The sequence below is a fragment of the Oncorhynchus clarkii genome, chromosome 30 (genome assembly GCF_045791955.1).
Source record: "Oncorhynchus clarkii lewisi isolate Uvic-CL-2024 chromosome 30, UVic_Ocla_1.0, whole genome shotgun sequence".
NCBI lineage: Eukaryota > Metazoa > Chordata > Actinopteri > Salmoniformes > Salmonidae > Oncorhynchus > Oncorhynchus clarkii.
Window position 1 is genome coordinate 47,159,069 of NC_092176.1, and position 18,298 is coordinate 47,177,366.

The 18,298-nt window shown below is 43.3% G+C and overlaps 1 protein-coding gene across 1 annotated transcript in view; it reads left to right on the forward strand.

Moving 5' to 3' along the window:
* Positions 1–18,298, forward strand: part of LOC139389411 (death-associated protein kinase 1) — a 173,986-nt gene that overhangs the window by 76,019 nt on the left and 79,669 nt on the right. The window contains exons 6-12 of the mRNA XM_071136154.1: positions 3,982–4,111; positions 6,030–6,078; positions 6,597–6,623; positions 11,216–11,368; positions 15,217–15,262; positions 15,483–15,572; positions 17,883–17,975. Of these exons, the coding sequence (XP_070992255.1) occupies positions 3,982–4,111; positions 6,030–6,078; positions 6,597–6,623; positions 11,216–11,368; positions 15,217–15,262; positions 15,483–15,572; positions 17,883–17,975 (588 nt within the window). The remainder of the gene's footprint in view (positions 1–3,981; positions 4,112–6,029; positions 6,079–6,596; positions 6,624–11,215; positions 11,369–15,216; positions 15,263–15,482; positions 15,573–17,882; positions 17,976–18,298) is intronic.

Consider the following 18,298-nt stretch of genomic DNA (forward strand, 5'->3'; position numbering starts at 1 on the left):
CACATATTACACATGCTACAATGCTACACATACTGCTGAATACTACTCATATTACACAAATTAAACACACTACGTAATACTACTCATATGACACATGCTACATAATACAACATATGCTACACGTACTACTTCACATACTACTCTCACAACAAGACATATACTACTCATACTGCATCATACTGTATATATTACACATACTTCATACTACTACTTATATTGTAATACTACTCATACTACCCAAACCAGGTATACTATTCATATTACCTAATACTATACATACAACTCATACTACACATACTGCATACTACTAGCTTTATCAGATGCACTCCTCATACATATTACCCACACTACACATACTATATAATACTACACATACTATATAATACTACTCATGCTACACGCACTATATAATACTACACATACTATATAATACTACTCATGCTACACATACTGTATAATACTACACTTACGACACATACTACATATACTGCACATACTATATAATACTACACATACTATATAATACTACTTATGCTACACATACTGTATATATTACACATACTTCATACTACTACTTATATTGTAATACTACTCATACTACCCAAACCAGGTATACTATTCATATTACCTAATACTATACATACAACTCATACTACACATACTGCATACTACTAGCTTTATCAGATGCACTCCTCATACATATTACCCACACTACACATACTATATAATACTACACATACTATATAATACTACTCATGCTACACGCACTATATAATACTACACATACTATATAAAACTACTCATGCTACACATACTATATAATACTACATATACGGCACATACTACATATACTGCACATACTATATAATACTACACATACTATATAATACTACTTATGCTACACATACTGTATATATTACACATACTTCATACTACTACTTATATTGTAATACTACTCATATTACACATGCTACATAATACAACATGTACTACACATACTACTTCACATACTACTCTTACTACAAGACATAATACTACTCATACTGCACATACGACATAATACCAGTCATTCTACTCATTCTACACATATTACATAATACTACTTATACTGTAATACTACTCATACTACCCAAACCAGGCATACATTTTATATTACATACTACTATACATACAACTCATACTACACATACTGCATAATACTATACATACTACACATATTACACATGCTACAATGCTACACATACTGCTGAATACTACTCATATTACACAAATTAAACACACTACGTAATACTACTCATATGACACATGCTACATAATACAACATATGCTACACGTACTACTTCACATACTACTCTCACAACAAGACATATACTACTCATACTGCATCATACTGTATATATTACACATACTTCATACTACTACTTATATTGTAATACTACTCATACTACCCAAACCAGGTATACTATTCATATTACCTAATACTATACATACAACTCATACTACACATACTGCATACTACTAGCTTTATCAGATGCACTCCTCATACATATTACCCACACTACACATACTATATAATACTACACATACTATATAATACTACTCATGCTACACGCACTATATAATACTACACATACTATATAATACTACTCATGCTACACATACTGTATAATACTACACTTACGACACATACTACATATACTGCACATACTATATAATACTACACATACTATATAATACTACTTATGCTACACATACTGTATATATTACACATACTTCATACTACTACTTATATTGTAATACTACTCATACTACCCAAACCAGGTATACTATTCATATTACCTAATACTATACATACAACTCATACTACACATACTGCATACTACTAGCTTTATCAGATGCACTCCTCATACATATTACCCACACTACACACACTATATAATACTACACATACTATATAATACTACTCATGCTACACGCACTATATAATACTACACATACTATATAAAACTACTCATGCTACACATACTATATAATACTACATATACGGCACATACTACATATACTGCACATACTATATAATACTACACATACTATATAATACTACTTATGCTACACATACTGTATATATTACACATACTTCATACTACTACTTATATTGTAATACTACTCATACTACCCAAACCAGGTATACTATTCATATTACCTAATACTATACATACAACTCATACTACACATACTGCATACTACTAGCTTTATCAGATGCACTCCTCATACATATTACCCACACTACACATACTATATAATACTACACATACTATATAATACTACTCATGCTACACGTACTATATAATACTACACATACTATATAAAACTACTCATGCTACACATACTATATAATACTACATATACGGCACATACTACATATACTGCACATACTATATAATACTACACATACTATATAATACTACTCGTGCTACACATACTGTATAATACTATGCATAATATATAATACAATATACTACAAATACTATATAATACTACATACCACTACACATATTACTCATACATATACTAAACATACAACTCATATCAGATACACTACTCCCACATACTACATACCATTACACATATTACTCATACATATACTAAACATACAACTCACATCAGATATACTACATACCACTACACATATTACTCATACATTCAATCTGATTCCACTGCTGTCTCTTCTGTTCCCAGTCTATCAGCCATTCATTCAATCTGATTCCACTGCTGTCTCTTCTGTTCCCAGTCTATCAGCCATTCATTCAATCTGATTCCACTCCTGTTCCCAGTCTATCAGCCATTCATGCAATCTGATTCCACTGCTGTCTCTTCTGTTCCCAGTCTATCAGCCATTCATTCAATCTGATTCCACTGCTGTCTCTTCTGTTCCCAGTCTATCAGCCATTCATTCAATCTGATTACACACCTGTTTCCAGTCTATCAGCCATTCATGCAATCTGATTCCACTGCTGTCTCTTCTGTTCCCAGTCTATCAGCCATTCATTCAATCTGATTCCACTCCTGTTCCCAGTCTATCAGCCATTCATTCAATCTGATTCCACTGCTCTCTTCTGTTCCCAGTCTATCAGCCATTCATTCAATCTGATTCCACTCCTGTCTCTTCTGTTCCTAGTCTATCAGCCATTCATTCAATCTGATTACACTACTGTCTCTTCTGTTCCCAGTCTATCAGCCATTCATTCAATCTGATTCCACTGCTGTCTCTTCTGTTCCCAGTCTATCAGCCATTCATTCAATCTGATTCCACTCCTGTCTCTTCTGTTCCTAGTCTATCAGCCATTCATTCAATCTGATTACACAACTGTCTCTTCTGTTCCCAGTCTATCAGCCATTCATTCAATCTGATTCCACTCCTGTCTCTTCTTTTCCCAGTCTATCAGCCATTCATTCTTTAACCTGCTGGTCTAAAGAGCTTTTAAAGGATTAAGTCAGGAGTCAAGATAGTCTGCTGAAGGAGGCATTGTGGCTCTGGAATGTAGGCTCTTGCTCTCTCTCTCGCTCTCTCGCTCTCTCTCTCTTGCTCTCGCTCTCTCTTGCTCTCGCTCTCTCTCTCTCGCTCTCTCTCGCTCTCGTTCTCTCTCTCTCTCTCTCGCTCTCTCCCTCTCTCTCTCGCTCTCTCTCTCTCTCTCGCTCGCTCGCTCGCTCGCTCTCGCTCTCTCTCGCTTGCTCTCTCTCGCTCTCTCTCTCTCTCTCACACCATCTCTCTCTCTCTCTCACACCATCTCTCTCTCTCACACCATCTCTCTCTCTCACACCATCTCTCTCTCTCACACCATCTCTCTCTCTCTCTCTCTCTCTCTCTCTCTCTCTCTCTAACACCATCTCTCTCTTGCTGGTTCCTAGATAGGCTTTACATTATGGGATGTTATTTCCATGTTTAATGCCCCTTCCTCCCCTCTCTCTCTCCCTCTCTAGCCAGAGAACATTATGTTACTGAACAGAGCTGTGGCCCATCCTCGCATCAAGCTCATCGACTTCGGTCTGGCACACAAGATCGATTTTGGCAATGATTTCAAAAACATCTTTGGCACCCCGGAATTTGTAGGTCAGTCTATCCGGCGAACCAAGTGCACCACAGCCGTGTGTGTGTAGTGTGTTATGTTCATCGTTTGACCAGCGAATCAGATCAGTTTAACATCAAATACCCTTGTTGTGTTGTGAATATATATATATATATACTACTGTTCAAAGGTTTGGGGTCACTTAGAAATGTCCTTGTTCTCCATGAAAACATACATGAAAAACATACGTGCTCCATTGCTTGCTGTTTGGGGTTTTAGGCTGGGTTTCTGTACAGCACTTTGAGATATCAGCTGATATAAGAAGGACTATATAAATACATTTGATTTGATGAAATGAGTTGCAAAATTAATAGGAGATATAGCCATAATGTTTATAAATAATGATTTTTAATTGAAATAATAATTGTGCCCTTCAAACTTTCGTCAAAGAATCCTCCATTTGCAGCAATTACAGCCTTGCAGACCTTTGGCATTCTAGTTGTCAATTTGTTGAGGTAACTCTTCACCCCATGTTTCCTGAAGAACCTCCCACAAGTTGGATTGGCTTGATGGGCACTTCTTATGGTCATACTTCTCCCACAACAGCTCAATAGGGTTGAGATCCGGTGACTGTGCTGGCCACTCCATTATAGACAGAATACCAGCTGGCTGCTTCTTCCCTAAATAGTTCTTGCATAGTTTGGAGCTGGGCTTTGGGTCATTGTCCTGTTGTAGGAGGAAATTGGTTCCAATTAATCGCCGTCCATAGGGTATGGCATGGCGTTGCAAAATGGAGTGATGGCCTTCCTTCTTCAAGATCCCTTTTACCCTGTACAAATCTCCCACTTTACCACCAACAAAGCACCCCCAGACCATCACATTTCCTCCACCATGCTTGACAGATGGTTCACTCCTCCAGCATCTTTTCAATTTTTTTGCGTCTCACGAATGTTGTTCTTTGTATCAAACTTAGATTTGTCTATTCATTACACTTTTTTTCCAATCTTCCTCTGTCCAGTCTGTGTTCTTTTGCCCATCTTAATATTTCATTTTTATTGGCCAGTCTGAGATATGGATATGGATTTTTCTTTGCGGAGACTGGTGTTTTGTGGGTACTATTTAATGAAGCTCCCAGTTGAGGACTTGTGAGGTGTCTGTTTCTCATACTAGATTCTCTAATGTACTTGTCCTCTTGCTCAGTTGTGCACCGAGGCCTCCCTCTACTCTTTCTATTCTGGTTAGAGCCAGCTTGCACTGTTCTGTGAAGGGATTAGTTAACAGCGTTGTACGAGATCTTCTTGGCAATTTCTTGCACGGAATAGCCTTCATTTTTCAGAACAAGAATAGACTGATGAGTTTCAGAAGAAAGTCTTTGTTTCTGGCCATTTTGAGCCTGTAATCGAACCCACAAATGCTGATGCTCCAGATACTCAACTAGTTTTATTGCTTCTTTAATCAGGACAACAGTTTTCAGCTGTGCTAACATAATTGCAAAAGGGTTTTCTAATGATCAATTAGCCTTTTAAAATGATAAACTTGGATTAGCTAACACAACGTGCCATTGGAACACAGGAGTGATGGTTGCTGATAATGGGCCACTGTACGCCTATGTAGATATTCCATAAAAAATGGATCAGCCGTTTTCACCTACAATAGTCATTTACAACATTAACAATGCCTACACTGTATTTCTGATCAATTTGATGCTATTTTAATGGACAAAAACAAGGACATTTCTAAGTGACCCCAAACTTCTGAATGGTAGTGTGTGTATATATATATATATATATATATATATATATATATATATATATATATATATACATACACACACACACACACACACACACACACACACACACACACACACACACACACACACACACACACACACACACACAATACCCTACATTCTAGGCTCAGTGTTTTTGGCTTAATAGTGTGTTTTATTAACTCTTACAGCTCCAGAGGTAGTCAACTATGAACCGCTCGGCCTGGAGGCAGACATGTGGTGAGAGACAGATGTACTTTATATTTAGACAGTGTATGTATATATACATAAACACACACGTGCATACATGCACTGAGTATACAAAACATTAGGAACCCCTTCCTAATATTGAGTTGCACCCCCTCCCCTTTTCCCCCAGAACAGTCTCATTTTGTCGGGACATGGACTCTACAAGGTGTCCAAAGCGTTCCACAGGGATGCTGGCCCATGTTGACTCCAATGCTTCCCACAGCTGTTTCAAGTTGTCTGGATGGTCTTTTGGGTGGTGGATATATCTTGATGCATACTGAGAAGCACAAGAATTGCAAAACTGCTGTTTTGTTGTGTGTATAAAGAATGGTCCACCACCCAAAGGAACACTTGACACATTGTAGAGTCCCCCGATGAATAAAGACTCTTCTGAGGAGGGAAAAGGGGGTGTAACTCCATATTAGGACGGTGTTCCTAATGTTTTGTTGACTGTGTTTTTATCTCTATATGTCTGTTGCGTAATAATCCACATTCCTCTGTTGTTACAGGAGTGTTGGAGTGATCACCTATATTCTGTAAGTACAACAATCCTACTGACGAATGAAGAGCTTCATGTATTACACCAAACTGTCACCCTTTCAGTGATCGGTCCTGATATTGATCTTGTATTTAGTGTCTTTTTTAAAATCGTGTGTGTATTTTTTTGTATAACTGCATTGTTGACGAATGCAACCAATCATGTCACTGTACCCATGGTGTATCCTGTGGATGTGATATTCATAAAAAAAATATATATTAACATATTAATGCATATATTTCAATCAAATGTATTTATCAAGCCGTTCTTATATCAGCTGATATCTCAAAGTGCTGTACAGAAACCCAGCCTAAAACCCCAAACAGCAAGCAATGCAGGTGTAGAAGCACGGTGGCTAGGAAAAACTACCTAGAAAGGCCAAAACCTAGGAAGAAATCTAGAGAGTAACCAGGCTATGAGGGGTGGCCAGTCCTCTTCTGGCTGTGCCGGGTGGAGATTATAAACCTAGAGAGGAACCAGGCTCTGAGGGGTGGCCAGTCCTCTTCTGGCTGTGCCGGGTGGAGATTATAAACCTAGAGAGGAACCAGGCTATGAGGGGTGGCCAGTCCTCTTCTGGCTGTGCCGGGTGGAGATTATAAACCTAGAGAGGAACCAGGCTATGAGGGGTGGCCAGTCCTCTTCTGGCTGTGCCGGGTGGAGATTATAAACCTAGAGAGGAACCAGGCTCTGAGGGGTGGCCAGTCCTCTTCTGGCTGTGCCGGGTGGAGATTATAAACCTAGAGAGGAACCAGGCTCTGAGGGGTGGCCAGTCCTCTTCTGGCTGTGCCGGGTGGAGATTATAAACCTAGAGAGGAACCAGGCTCTGAGGGGTGGCCAGTCCTCTTCTGGCTGTGCCGGGTGGAGATTATAAACCTAGAGAGGAACCAGGCTCTGAGGGGTGGCCAGTCCTCTTCTGGCTGTGCCGGGTAGAGAGGAACCAGGCTATGAGGGGTACCAGGCTATGAGGGGTGGCCAGTCCTCTTCTGGCTGTACCAGGTAGAGAGGAACCAGGCTATGAGGGGTGTCCAGTCCTCTTCTGGCTGTGCCGGGTAGAGAGGAACAAGGCTATGAGGGGTACCAGGCTATGAGGGGTGGCCAGTCCTCTTCTGGCTGTACCAGGTAGAGAGGAACCAGGCTCTGAGGGGTGGCCAGTCCTCTTCTGGCTGTGCCGGGTGGAGATTATAAACCTAGAGAGGAACCAGGCTCTGAGGGGTGGCCAGTCCTCTTCTGGCTGTGCCGGGTGGAGATTATAAACCTAGAGGTACCAGGCTCTGAGGGGTGGCCAGTCCTCTTCTGGCTGTGCCGGGTGGAGGGGTACCAGGCTATGAGGGGGGGCCAGTCCTCTTCTGGCTGTGCCGGGTGGAGATTATAAACCTAGAGAAACCAGGTTATGAGGGGTGGCCAGTCCTCTTCTGGCTGTGCCGGGTGGAGATTATAATCCTAGAGAGGAACCAGGCTCTGAGGGGTGGCCAGTCCTCTTCTGGCTGTGCCGGGTGGAGATTATAAACCTAGAGAGGAACCAGGCTCTGAGGGGTGGCCAGTCCTCTTCTGGCTTTGCCTGGTGGAGATTATAAACCTAGAGAGGAACCAGGCTCTGAGGGGTGGCCAGTCCTCTTCTGGCTGTGCCGGGTGGAGATTATAAACCTAGAGAGGAACCAGGCTCTGAGGGGTGGCCAGTCCTCTTCTGGCTGTGCCGGGTGGAGATTATAAACCTAGAGAGGAACCAGGCTCTGAGGGGTGGCCAGTCCTCTTCTGGCTGTGCCTGGTGGAGATTGTAAACCTAGAGAGGAACCAGGCTCTGAGGGGTGGCCAGTCCTCTTCTGGCTGTGCCGGGTGGAGATTATAAACCCAGAGAGGAACCTGGCTCTGAGGGGGGGCCAGTCCTCTTCTGGCTGTGCCGGGTGGAGGGGTACCAGGCTCTGAGGGGTGGCCAGTCCTCTTCTGGCTGTGTCGGGTGGAGGGGTACCAGGCTCTGAGGGGGGGCCAGTCCTCTTCTGGCTGTGCCGGGTGGAGGGGTACCAGGCTCTGAGGGGGGGCCAGTCCTCTTCTGGCTGTGCCGGGTGGAGGGGTACCAGGCTATGGGGGGGGGGGCAGTCCTCTTCTGACTGTGCCGTGTGGAGGGGTACCAGGTTATGAGGGGGGGCCAGTCCTCTTCTGGCTGTGCCGGGTGGAGGGGTACCAGGTTATGAGGGGGGGCCAGTCCTCTTCTGGCTGTGCCGGGTGGAGGGGTACCAGGCTCTGAGGGGGGGCCAGTCCTCTTCTGGCTGTGCCGGGTGGTGATTATTAGAGTATTTACAGCGCCTTGCAAAAGTATTCACACCCCCCCTTGGCATTTTTCCTATTTTGTTGCAACCTGTTATTTAAATGGATTCTTATTTGGATTTCATGTAATGGACATGGAAAAATAACTTGTTTCAAAAAATTCTAAATTAACAACGGCAAAGTGGTGCATGCATATAAACTAAGCAAAAAAAGAAACGGCCTCTCACTTGTGTAAATATGTGTATGAACATAACAAGATCCAACAACTGAGACAAAAACTGAACAAGTTCCACAGACATGTGACTAACAGAAATGGAATAATGTGTCCCTCAGCTCCACAGCTGAGATTGGATTATCTGTCAATAGGACCACTTTAAGCCGTACCCTCACAGAGCTGGGCTTTACAGAAGAGTGGCCATAAGAAAGCCATTGCTTACAGAAATGAGTAAGCGAACATGTTTGATGTTTGCCAAAAGGCATGTGGGAGACTCCCCAAACATATGGAAGAAGGTACTCTGGTCAGATGAGACTAAAATTTAGCTTTTTGGCCATTTTTTTGGATACACTATCTGGCGCATACCCAACAACTCTCATCACCCCGAGAACACCATCCATCAGCAGGGACTGAGAAACTGGTCAGAATTGAAGGAATTATGGATGGATGGAGCTAAATACAGGAAAATTCTTGAGGGAAACCTGTTTAAGTCTTCCAGATATTTGAGACTGGGATGGACGTTCACCTACCAGCAGGACAATGATCCTAAGCATACTGCTAAATTAACACTTGATTGGTTTAAGGGAAACATTTAAATGTCTTGGAATGGCCTAGTTTAAACCCAGACCTCAATCCAATTGAGAATCTGTGGTACGACTTAAAGATTGCTGTACACCAGCGGAACCCATCCTACCCATCCAACTGGAGCAGTTTTGCCTTGAAGAATGGGCATAAATCCAGTGGCTAGATGTGCCAAGCTTATAGAGACATACCCCAAGAGACTTGCAGCTGTAATTGCTGCAAAATGTGGCTCTACAAAGTATTGACTTTGGGGGGGGTGAATAGTTATGCACACTCAGGTTTTCTGTTTTTCTGCCTTATTTCTTGTTTGTTTCAAAATAAACAACATGGTAGGCATGTAGTGTAAATCAAATGATACAAACCCTCCAAAAGTCTATTTTAATTCCAGGTTGTAAGGCAACAAAATAGGAAAAATGCCAAGGGGGGGAATACTTTTGCAAGCCATTGTAAGGCCAGACTGTTCCACAAGATATTCGAGCGTTCATAGATGACCAGCAAGGTCAAATAATAACCAGTGGTTGTAGAGGGTGCAACAGGTCAGCACCTCAGGAGTAAATGTCAGTTGGCATTTCATAGCCGATCGTTCAGTTAGAGACAACAGGTGAGGGAGAGAGCAAAGCAGCAGCTACGTTCATAACTGCGTGACTTTTTTTTTCCAAAGTTCAGTGGTCAATGTTGTTTATAGATGATTATGACTACCAGCAAGCATGTAAATGTGTGACTATTTATGCTAATTGTTTGATTGCATTGCCTGGTCATCTTATTTCACAACCGTTTAAATGTTGGAAAGGACCGTTCCCATTTTGATGATTTCCCAGATATGGAGTGAGAGAGAGAGACTTTGGTGCTTCACATTCCTGACACCTGACCAACTGTTTGACTTATAACTCACAATTCCTCTGATAGATATCTGTCCATAACTACATCTATAAAACATCTTCTTTGTTATACATTCAGAGAAACAAACATACACTGTAATCCTTTTACAGCGTTATTCAGTCTAAATGTGGGAAGTTATTGGAATGTATGGAAACTTCTCTACCTCAACTTCTTTCTCTCCCTATGTCACTATCTTTCTTTCTCTCCCCCTCCCTCCTTCATCCCTGCTCTCTCCCTCTCCCCTCCCTCCCTCTCCCCTCCCCCTTCCTTCCCTCTCCCCTCCCCCCTCCCTCCCTCCCTCCCTCCCTCCCTCCCTCCCTCCCTCCCTCCCTCCCTCCCTCCCTCCCTCCCTCCCTCCCTCCCTGCTCTCTCCCTCCCTCCCTCCCTCCCTCCCTCCCTCCCTCCCTCCCTCCCTCCCTCCCTCCCTCTCCCCTCCCCCTCACTCCCTCCCTCCCTCCCTCCCTCCCTCTCTCCCTCCCTCCCTCCCTCCCTCCCTCCCTCCCTCCCTCCCTCCCTCCCTCCCTCCCTGCTCTCTCCCCTCCATCCCTCCCTCCCTCCCTCTCACCCTCTCTCTCTCTCTCTCTCTCTCTCTCTCTCTCTCTCTCTCTCTCTCTCTCTCTCTCTCTCTCTCTCTCTCTCTCTCTCTCCCTCAGGTTGAGTGGTGCATCGCCGTTCTTGGGGGAGAATAAGCAGGAGACTTTAGCTAACGTGTCGGCGGTGGACTACACCTTCGATGAAGAGTTCTTTAGCAGCACCAGCCTCCTGGCCAAAGACTTTATCACCCGGCTGCTTATCAAAGACCCAAAGTACATGATCACCTTACACTAACCTTTGACCCTAACCTCTGACCCCTATCCCTAACATTGTACAGGCGAGGCATCTGTATATACTATGTGCTTGGTTCGGTCCTGAATGTATTGAAACATGCCACTGAACCGGAGTGTGCATGTACACTGCTCTGCACTTAAACACCGTGTGCTCAATGTTCTCAACTCTATACATTAGTGCAGAGATTTCAAGCTGGAGTCTGTGGGGTACTGCAGGAGGTACATCAGTTTATTCAATACTTTTTGGGGAAAAATCGTATTGGCTATTTTTTTTAAGGTGAAAAGTTATTTATTTTATGAATATAGCTAGCTACAACACAGTACCATTGTAGATAACTTCCTTCATGCTGGACGCAGAGACATAAAAATGGTAAGAGGTAGTTTCACGAGCCAATGCTAACTAGTGTTAGCGCAATGACTTGAAGTCTACAGGAACAGTTAGCATGCTATCCTGTTTATTCAACTCTGGGGAAGTAGATAAATGGCTTCATTGCCAAAATCTCAAACTATCCCTTCAAAATGGAGGAAATTTGTCATTACAGGGGTTCCTCTGTAGAGAAATTCTAAGGCGGGCCGTTTAAGTGGTCTTTTTGGGGATGGAAAAACAGTCTCAACTTTAAACAACCAAGACCAGATGATAGAAAGCATGCAGAAAACATACTGAACTAAATATATTACATAATACCATATATGAGAATTTACAATCAAATCAAATATAGGCAGTCAGGAGCATAGGAAGGCCCAAAACCATTCAAGGTCCATTGATTAGACAAAGCAAAATGCATAGAATTAAAAGATCTTTAAAACGGAAACCGTGTCTCTCAGGCCCATGCCAAACGTTATAGAATTGCTGGAAACTATCTTCAAAATCATGTCTCTACGCTGCCAATAGTTTACCAGACCTTTCTAGGTAGTAGACTGGATAGTTTACCAGACCTTTCTAGCTAGTAGACTGATTAGTTTACCAGACCTTTACCTTTCTAGCTAGTAGACTGGATAGTTTACCAGACCTTTCTAGCTAGTAGACTAGATAGTTTACCAGACCTTTACCTTTCTAGCTAGTAGACTGGATAGTTTACCAGACCTTTACCGTTCTAGCTAGTAGACTGGATAGTTTACCAGACCTTTCTAGCTAGTAGACTGGATAGTTTACCAGACCTTTCTAGCTAGTAGACTAGATAGTTTACCAGACCGTTACCTTTCTAGCTAGTAGACTGGATAGTTTACCAAACCTTTACCTTTCTAGCTAGTAGACTGGATAGTTTACCAGACCTTTCTAGCTAGTAGACTGGATAGTTTACCAGACCTTTACCTTTCTAGCTAGTCGACTGGATAGTTTACCAGACCTTTCTAGCTAATAGACTGGATAGTTTACCAGACCTTTACCTTTCTAGCTAGTAGACTGGATTGTTTACCAGACCTTTACCTTTCTAGCTAATAGACTGGAAAGTTTACCAGACCTTTCTAGCTAGTAGACTGGATAGTTTACCAGACCTTTCTAGCTAGTAGACTAGATAGTTTACCAGACCTTTACCTTTCTAGCTAGTAGACTGGATAGTTTACCAGACCTTTACCTTTCTAGCTAGTAGACTAGATAGTTTACCAGACCTTTACCTTTCTAGCTAGTAGACTGGATAGTTTACCAGACCTTTACCTTTCTAGCTAATAGACTGGATAGTTTACCAGACCTTTCTAGCTAGTAGACTGGATTGTTTACCAGACCTTTACCTTTCTAGCTAATAGACTGGAAAGTTTACCAGACCTTTCTAGCTAGTAGACTGGATAGTTTACCAGACCTTTCTAGCTAGTAGACTGGATAGTTTACCAGACCTTTACCTTTCTAGCTAGTAGACTGGATAGTTTACCAGACCTTTACCGTTCTAGCTAGTAGACTGGATAGTTTACCAGACCTTTCTAGCTAGTAGACTGGATAGTTTACCAGACCTTTCTAGCTAGTAGACTGGATAGTTTACCAGACCTTTCTAGCTAGTAGACTAGATAGTTTACCAGACCTTTACCTTTCTAGCTAGTAGACTAGATAGTTTACCAGACCTTTCTAGCTAATAGACTGGATAGTTTACCAGACCTTTCTAGCTAGTAGACTAGATAGTTTACCAGACCTTTACCTTTCTAGCTAGTAGACTGGATAGTTTACCAGACCTTTACCTTTCTAGCTAGTCGACTGGATAGTTTACCAGACCTTTCTAGCTAATAGACTGGATAGTTTACCAGACCTTTCTAGCTAGTAGACTAGATAGTTTACCAGACCTTTACCTTTCTAGCTAGTAGACTGGATAGTTTACCAGACCTTTACCTTTCTAGCTAGTCGACTGGATAGTTTACCAGACCTTTCTAGCTAGTAGACTGGATAGTTTACCAGACCTTTACCTTTCTAGCTAGTAGACTGGATAGTTTACCAGACCTTTCTAGCTAGTAGACTGGATAGTTTACCAGACCTTTACCTTTCTAGCTAGTCGACTGGATAGTTTACCAGACCTTTCTAGCTAATAGACTGGATAGTTTACCAGACCTTTCTAGCTAGTAGACTGGATAGTTTACCAGACCTTTCTAGCTAGTAGACTAGATAGTTTACCAGACCTTTACCTTTCTAGCTAATAGACTGGATAGTTTACACTTCCTCTTCCGATGACCTGTGGGGAGGTCAACATAATGATAAAATATCTACCAAATCTATTCATTTTAAAATGTTAATTCCTTCTCCTTGCCATTATCATTCACCTGATGATAAGGTACGACATTTTGGCGGAAAAACATGTTTTGCTAACATTTTCAGGGTCCCTGTGTCGCCGGTTTGCCTGGCCGGGGGTCCCTGGACAAGGAAAGGTTGAAAACCCCTGCATTAATGTACATTTATACCTGATGTAGGCTACTGTCAGAGCTCCGTGACTGTAGTACGGACGGTGTTATCATCACCCCAGCAGCCCTAATGGAGGTTGCCTAGGCAACAGCCGACTGAAGATTGGGTTGCTGTGGTGATGCTGCTCTTGGTCTATTATTAAACAGTCATGGTCTGTTAAGAGGAGTAGGGAAAGAGGAACCATAGTGTGTGTGTGTGTGTGTGTGTGTGTGTGTGTGTGTGTGTGTGTGTGTGTGTGTGTGTGTGTGTGTGTGTGTGTGTGTGTGTGTGTGTGTGTGTGTGTGTGTGTGTGTGTGTGTGTGTGTGTGTGTGTGTGTGTGTGTGTGTGTGTGTGTGTGAACGAGAGTAAGATGTGTGTGACATCAGTATAGTGTGTGCACCATGAGTTGTCCAGGAGTGTTTTAAGTTAATCGTTTGTCCAACGGTGTTGGGAATTAATTGTTTGTTCCCTTCCTAACCCCTGTTCCCTTCCTAACCCATGTTCCCTTCTTAACCCATGTTCCCTTCCTAACCCCTGTTCCCTTCTTAACCCATGTTCCCTTCATAACCCCTGTTCCCTTCCTAACCCCTGTTCCCTTCATAACCCATGTTCCCTTCCTAACCCCTGTTCCCTTCTTAACCCATGTTCCCTTCATAACCCCTGTTCCCTTCCTAACCCATGTTCCCTTCCTAACCCATGTTCCCTTCTTAACCCATGTTCCCTTCCTAACCCCTGTTCCCTTCTTAACCCATGTTCCCTTCCTAACCCCTGTTCCCTTCCTAACCCCTGTTCCCTTCATAACCCATGTTCCCTTCTTAACCCCTGTTCCCTTCCTAACCCATGTTCCCTTCCTAACCCCTGTTCCCTTCCTAACCCCTGTTCCCTTCCTAACCCATGTTCCCTTCTTAACCCCTGTTCCCTTCCTAACCCCTGTTCCCTTCCTAACCCTGACTGTCCTGTCTTTTTCAGAAAGAGAATGACCATCCAGGATAGTCTGCTCCATCCCTGGATCAAGGTCTGTCTAACACACACACACACACACACACACACACACAGGATAAGTTATTTCTTTATTCACTTCGTACAGGGAATTAGTGTTCATTCACTTCCTAAAATCCTACTTGAAAACGAAGGGTAGCAGAATGATACACAATATGATCAATATAAACAGTATTGATAAGTGGATGTAATCTATTGATCTGATTAGTCGTATATGTTCCTGTTTGTCCAATCAGCCAAAGGACTCCCAGCAGGCTCTCAGCAGGAAGGAGTCTGCAGTCAACATGGAGAAGTTTAAGAAGTTTGCTGCTCGGAGGAAATGGAAGGTACATTTATCTCTCTCCCTCTGTCACTCTCTCTCCCCCTCTTCTATATCACTCTCTTCTATCTCTCTCTATATATATTTATATATATTTATTTTACCTTTATTTAACTAGGCAAGTCAGTTAAGAACAAATTCTTATTTTCAATGATGGCCTAGGAACTGTGGGTTAACTGCCTGTTCAGGGGCAGAACGACAGATTTGTACCTTGTCAGCTCAGGGTTTGAACTTGCAACCTTCCGGTTACTAGTCCAACACTCTAACCACTAGGCTACCCTGCCGCCTCTACACTCTAACCACTAGGCTACCCTGCCGTCCCTATATATTTATCTATCTCTGTCTTTGTATCACTCTCTCTTCTATCTCTCTCTCCCTCTCTCTTCTATCTCTCTCTCCCTCTCTCTTCTATCTCTTCTATCTCTCTCTCCCTCTCTCTTCTATCTCTCTCTCCCTCTCTCTTCTATCTCTCTCTCCCTCTCTCTTCTATCTCTCTCTCCCGCTCTCTCACTCTCGCTCTCTCTCTCGCTCTCTCTCTCTCTCTCTCTCTTCTATCTCTTCTATCTCTCTCTCCCTCTCTCTTCTATCTCTCTCTCCCTCTCTCTTCTATCTCTCTCTCTCTCTCCCTGTTTTTCTTTTATCTCTCTCTCTCTCTCCCTGTTTTTCTTTTCTATCTCTCTCTCCCTCTCTCTTCTATCTCTATCTCCCTGTTTTTCTTTTCTCTCTCTCTCTCTCTCTCTCTCTCTCTCTCTCTCTCCCTCTCTCTCCCTCTCTCTTCTATCTCTATCTCCCTGTTTTTCTTTTCTCTCTCTCTCTCTCCCTCTCTCTTCTATCTCTCTCTCCCTCTCTCTCCCTCTCTTCTATCTCTCTCTCCCTCTCTCTTCTATCTCTCTCTCCCTCTCTCTTCTATCTCTCTCTCCCTCTCTCTCCCTCTCTTCTATCTCTCTCTCCCTCTCTCTTCTATCTCTCTCTCCCTCTCTCTTCTATCTCTCTCTCTCTCTCCCTTCTATCTCTCTCTCTCTCTCCCTGTTTTTCTTTTATCTCTCTCTCTCTCTCCCTGTTTTTCTTTTCTATCTCTCTCTCCCTCTCTCTTCTATCTCTCTCTCTTCTATCTCTATCTCCCTGTTTTTATTTTCTCTCTCTCTCTCTCTCTCTCTATCTTCATTTTTCTTTTCTATCTCTCTCTCTCTCTTCTATCTCTCCCTGTTTTTCTTTTCTATCTCTCTCCCTGTTTTTCTTTTCTATCTCTCTCTCTCTCCTTCTCTCTATACAATGACATTGTCCATCGTACTGAGATGAGTCTGGTTATGATTCAACATAATTCAGACAGAAATGACAAAGCCCTAAGAGCCTGAAAACCGTCAAACAAAGCTTGTCTGTTTTGTTTAGTCACTCTAGTGTTGTTTAGTCACTCTAGTGTTGTTTAGTCACTCTAGTGTTGTTTAGTCACTCTGGTGTTGTTTAGTGAGCTCTGGGGGTGTGGCGTAGTGAGCTCTGGGGGTGTGGCGTAGTGAGCTCTGGGGGTGTGGCGTAGTGAGCTCTGAGGGTGAGGCGTAGTGAGCGCTGGGGGTGTGGAGTAGTGAGCTCTGAAGGTGTGGCGTAGTGAGCGCTGGGGGTGTGGAGTAGTGAGCTCTCTGGGTGAGGCGTAGTGAGGTCTGGTGGTGTGGAGTAGTGAGCTCTGAGGGTGTGGCGTAGTGAGCTCTGTGGGTGTGGCATAGTGAGCGCTGGGGGTGTGGCGTAGTGATCTCTGGGGCATAGTGAGCTCTGTGGGTGTGCCGTAGTGAGCTCTGGGGGTGTGGCGTAGTGAGCTCTGAGGGTGTGGCGTAGTGAGGTCTGGGGGTGAGGCGTAGTGAGCTCTGAGGGTGAGGCGTAGTGAGCGCTGGGGGTGTGGAGTAGTGAGCTCTGGGGGTGTGGAGTAGTGAGCTCTGAGGGTGTGGCGTAGTGAGGTCTGGGGGTGAGGCGTAGTGAGCTCTGAGGGTGAGGCGTAGTGAGCGCTGGGGGTGTGGAGTAGTGAGCTCTGGGGGTGTGGCGTAGTGAGTTCTGGGGGTGTGGCGTAGTGAGCTCTGAGGGTGTGGAGTAGTGAGCTCTGAGCATGTTAGGATGAGCTCACTGCACTACATCAAATGTATTTATATAGCCCTTCTTACATCAGCTGATATCTCAGAGTGCTGTACAGAAACCCAACCTTAAAACCCCAAACTGCAAGCAATGCAGATGTAGAAGCACGGTGGCTAGGGAAAACTAACATTCCTCACACACGCCTCATCTCGTTGTCTCCTCTATCCTAATATTCTCTTTCTTCTCTCCTATCTTCCAGCAATCGGTGCGCCTCATCTCGTTGTGTAACCGTCTCTCTCGCTCCTTCCTGTCTAGAAGCAACATCAGTGTGGCTCGCAGTGATGACACGCTGGTAAGAACAACTCCTGTCTTAGACACACACACACACACACACACACACACACACACACACACACACACACACACACACACACACACATTCATATAGATGCACAAAATCACACACACACACACACATTCATATACTTACAAAAAATCACACCCACTGGTAAGATCTGAGACAACTCTATTCCACCCTGTTCCCTATGTGGTGGTGCCCTACGTTTAGTCAGATCCTTATGAAGTACCATGTCAAAGTATAGAGAACCCCCCTCCCCACCCACATACCTGTTGAAGGTTAGTGATTTGCCTTATGTGTTATCAGTGTTATTAATT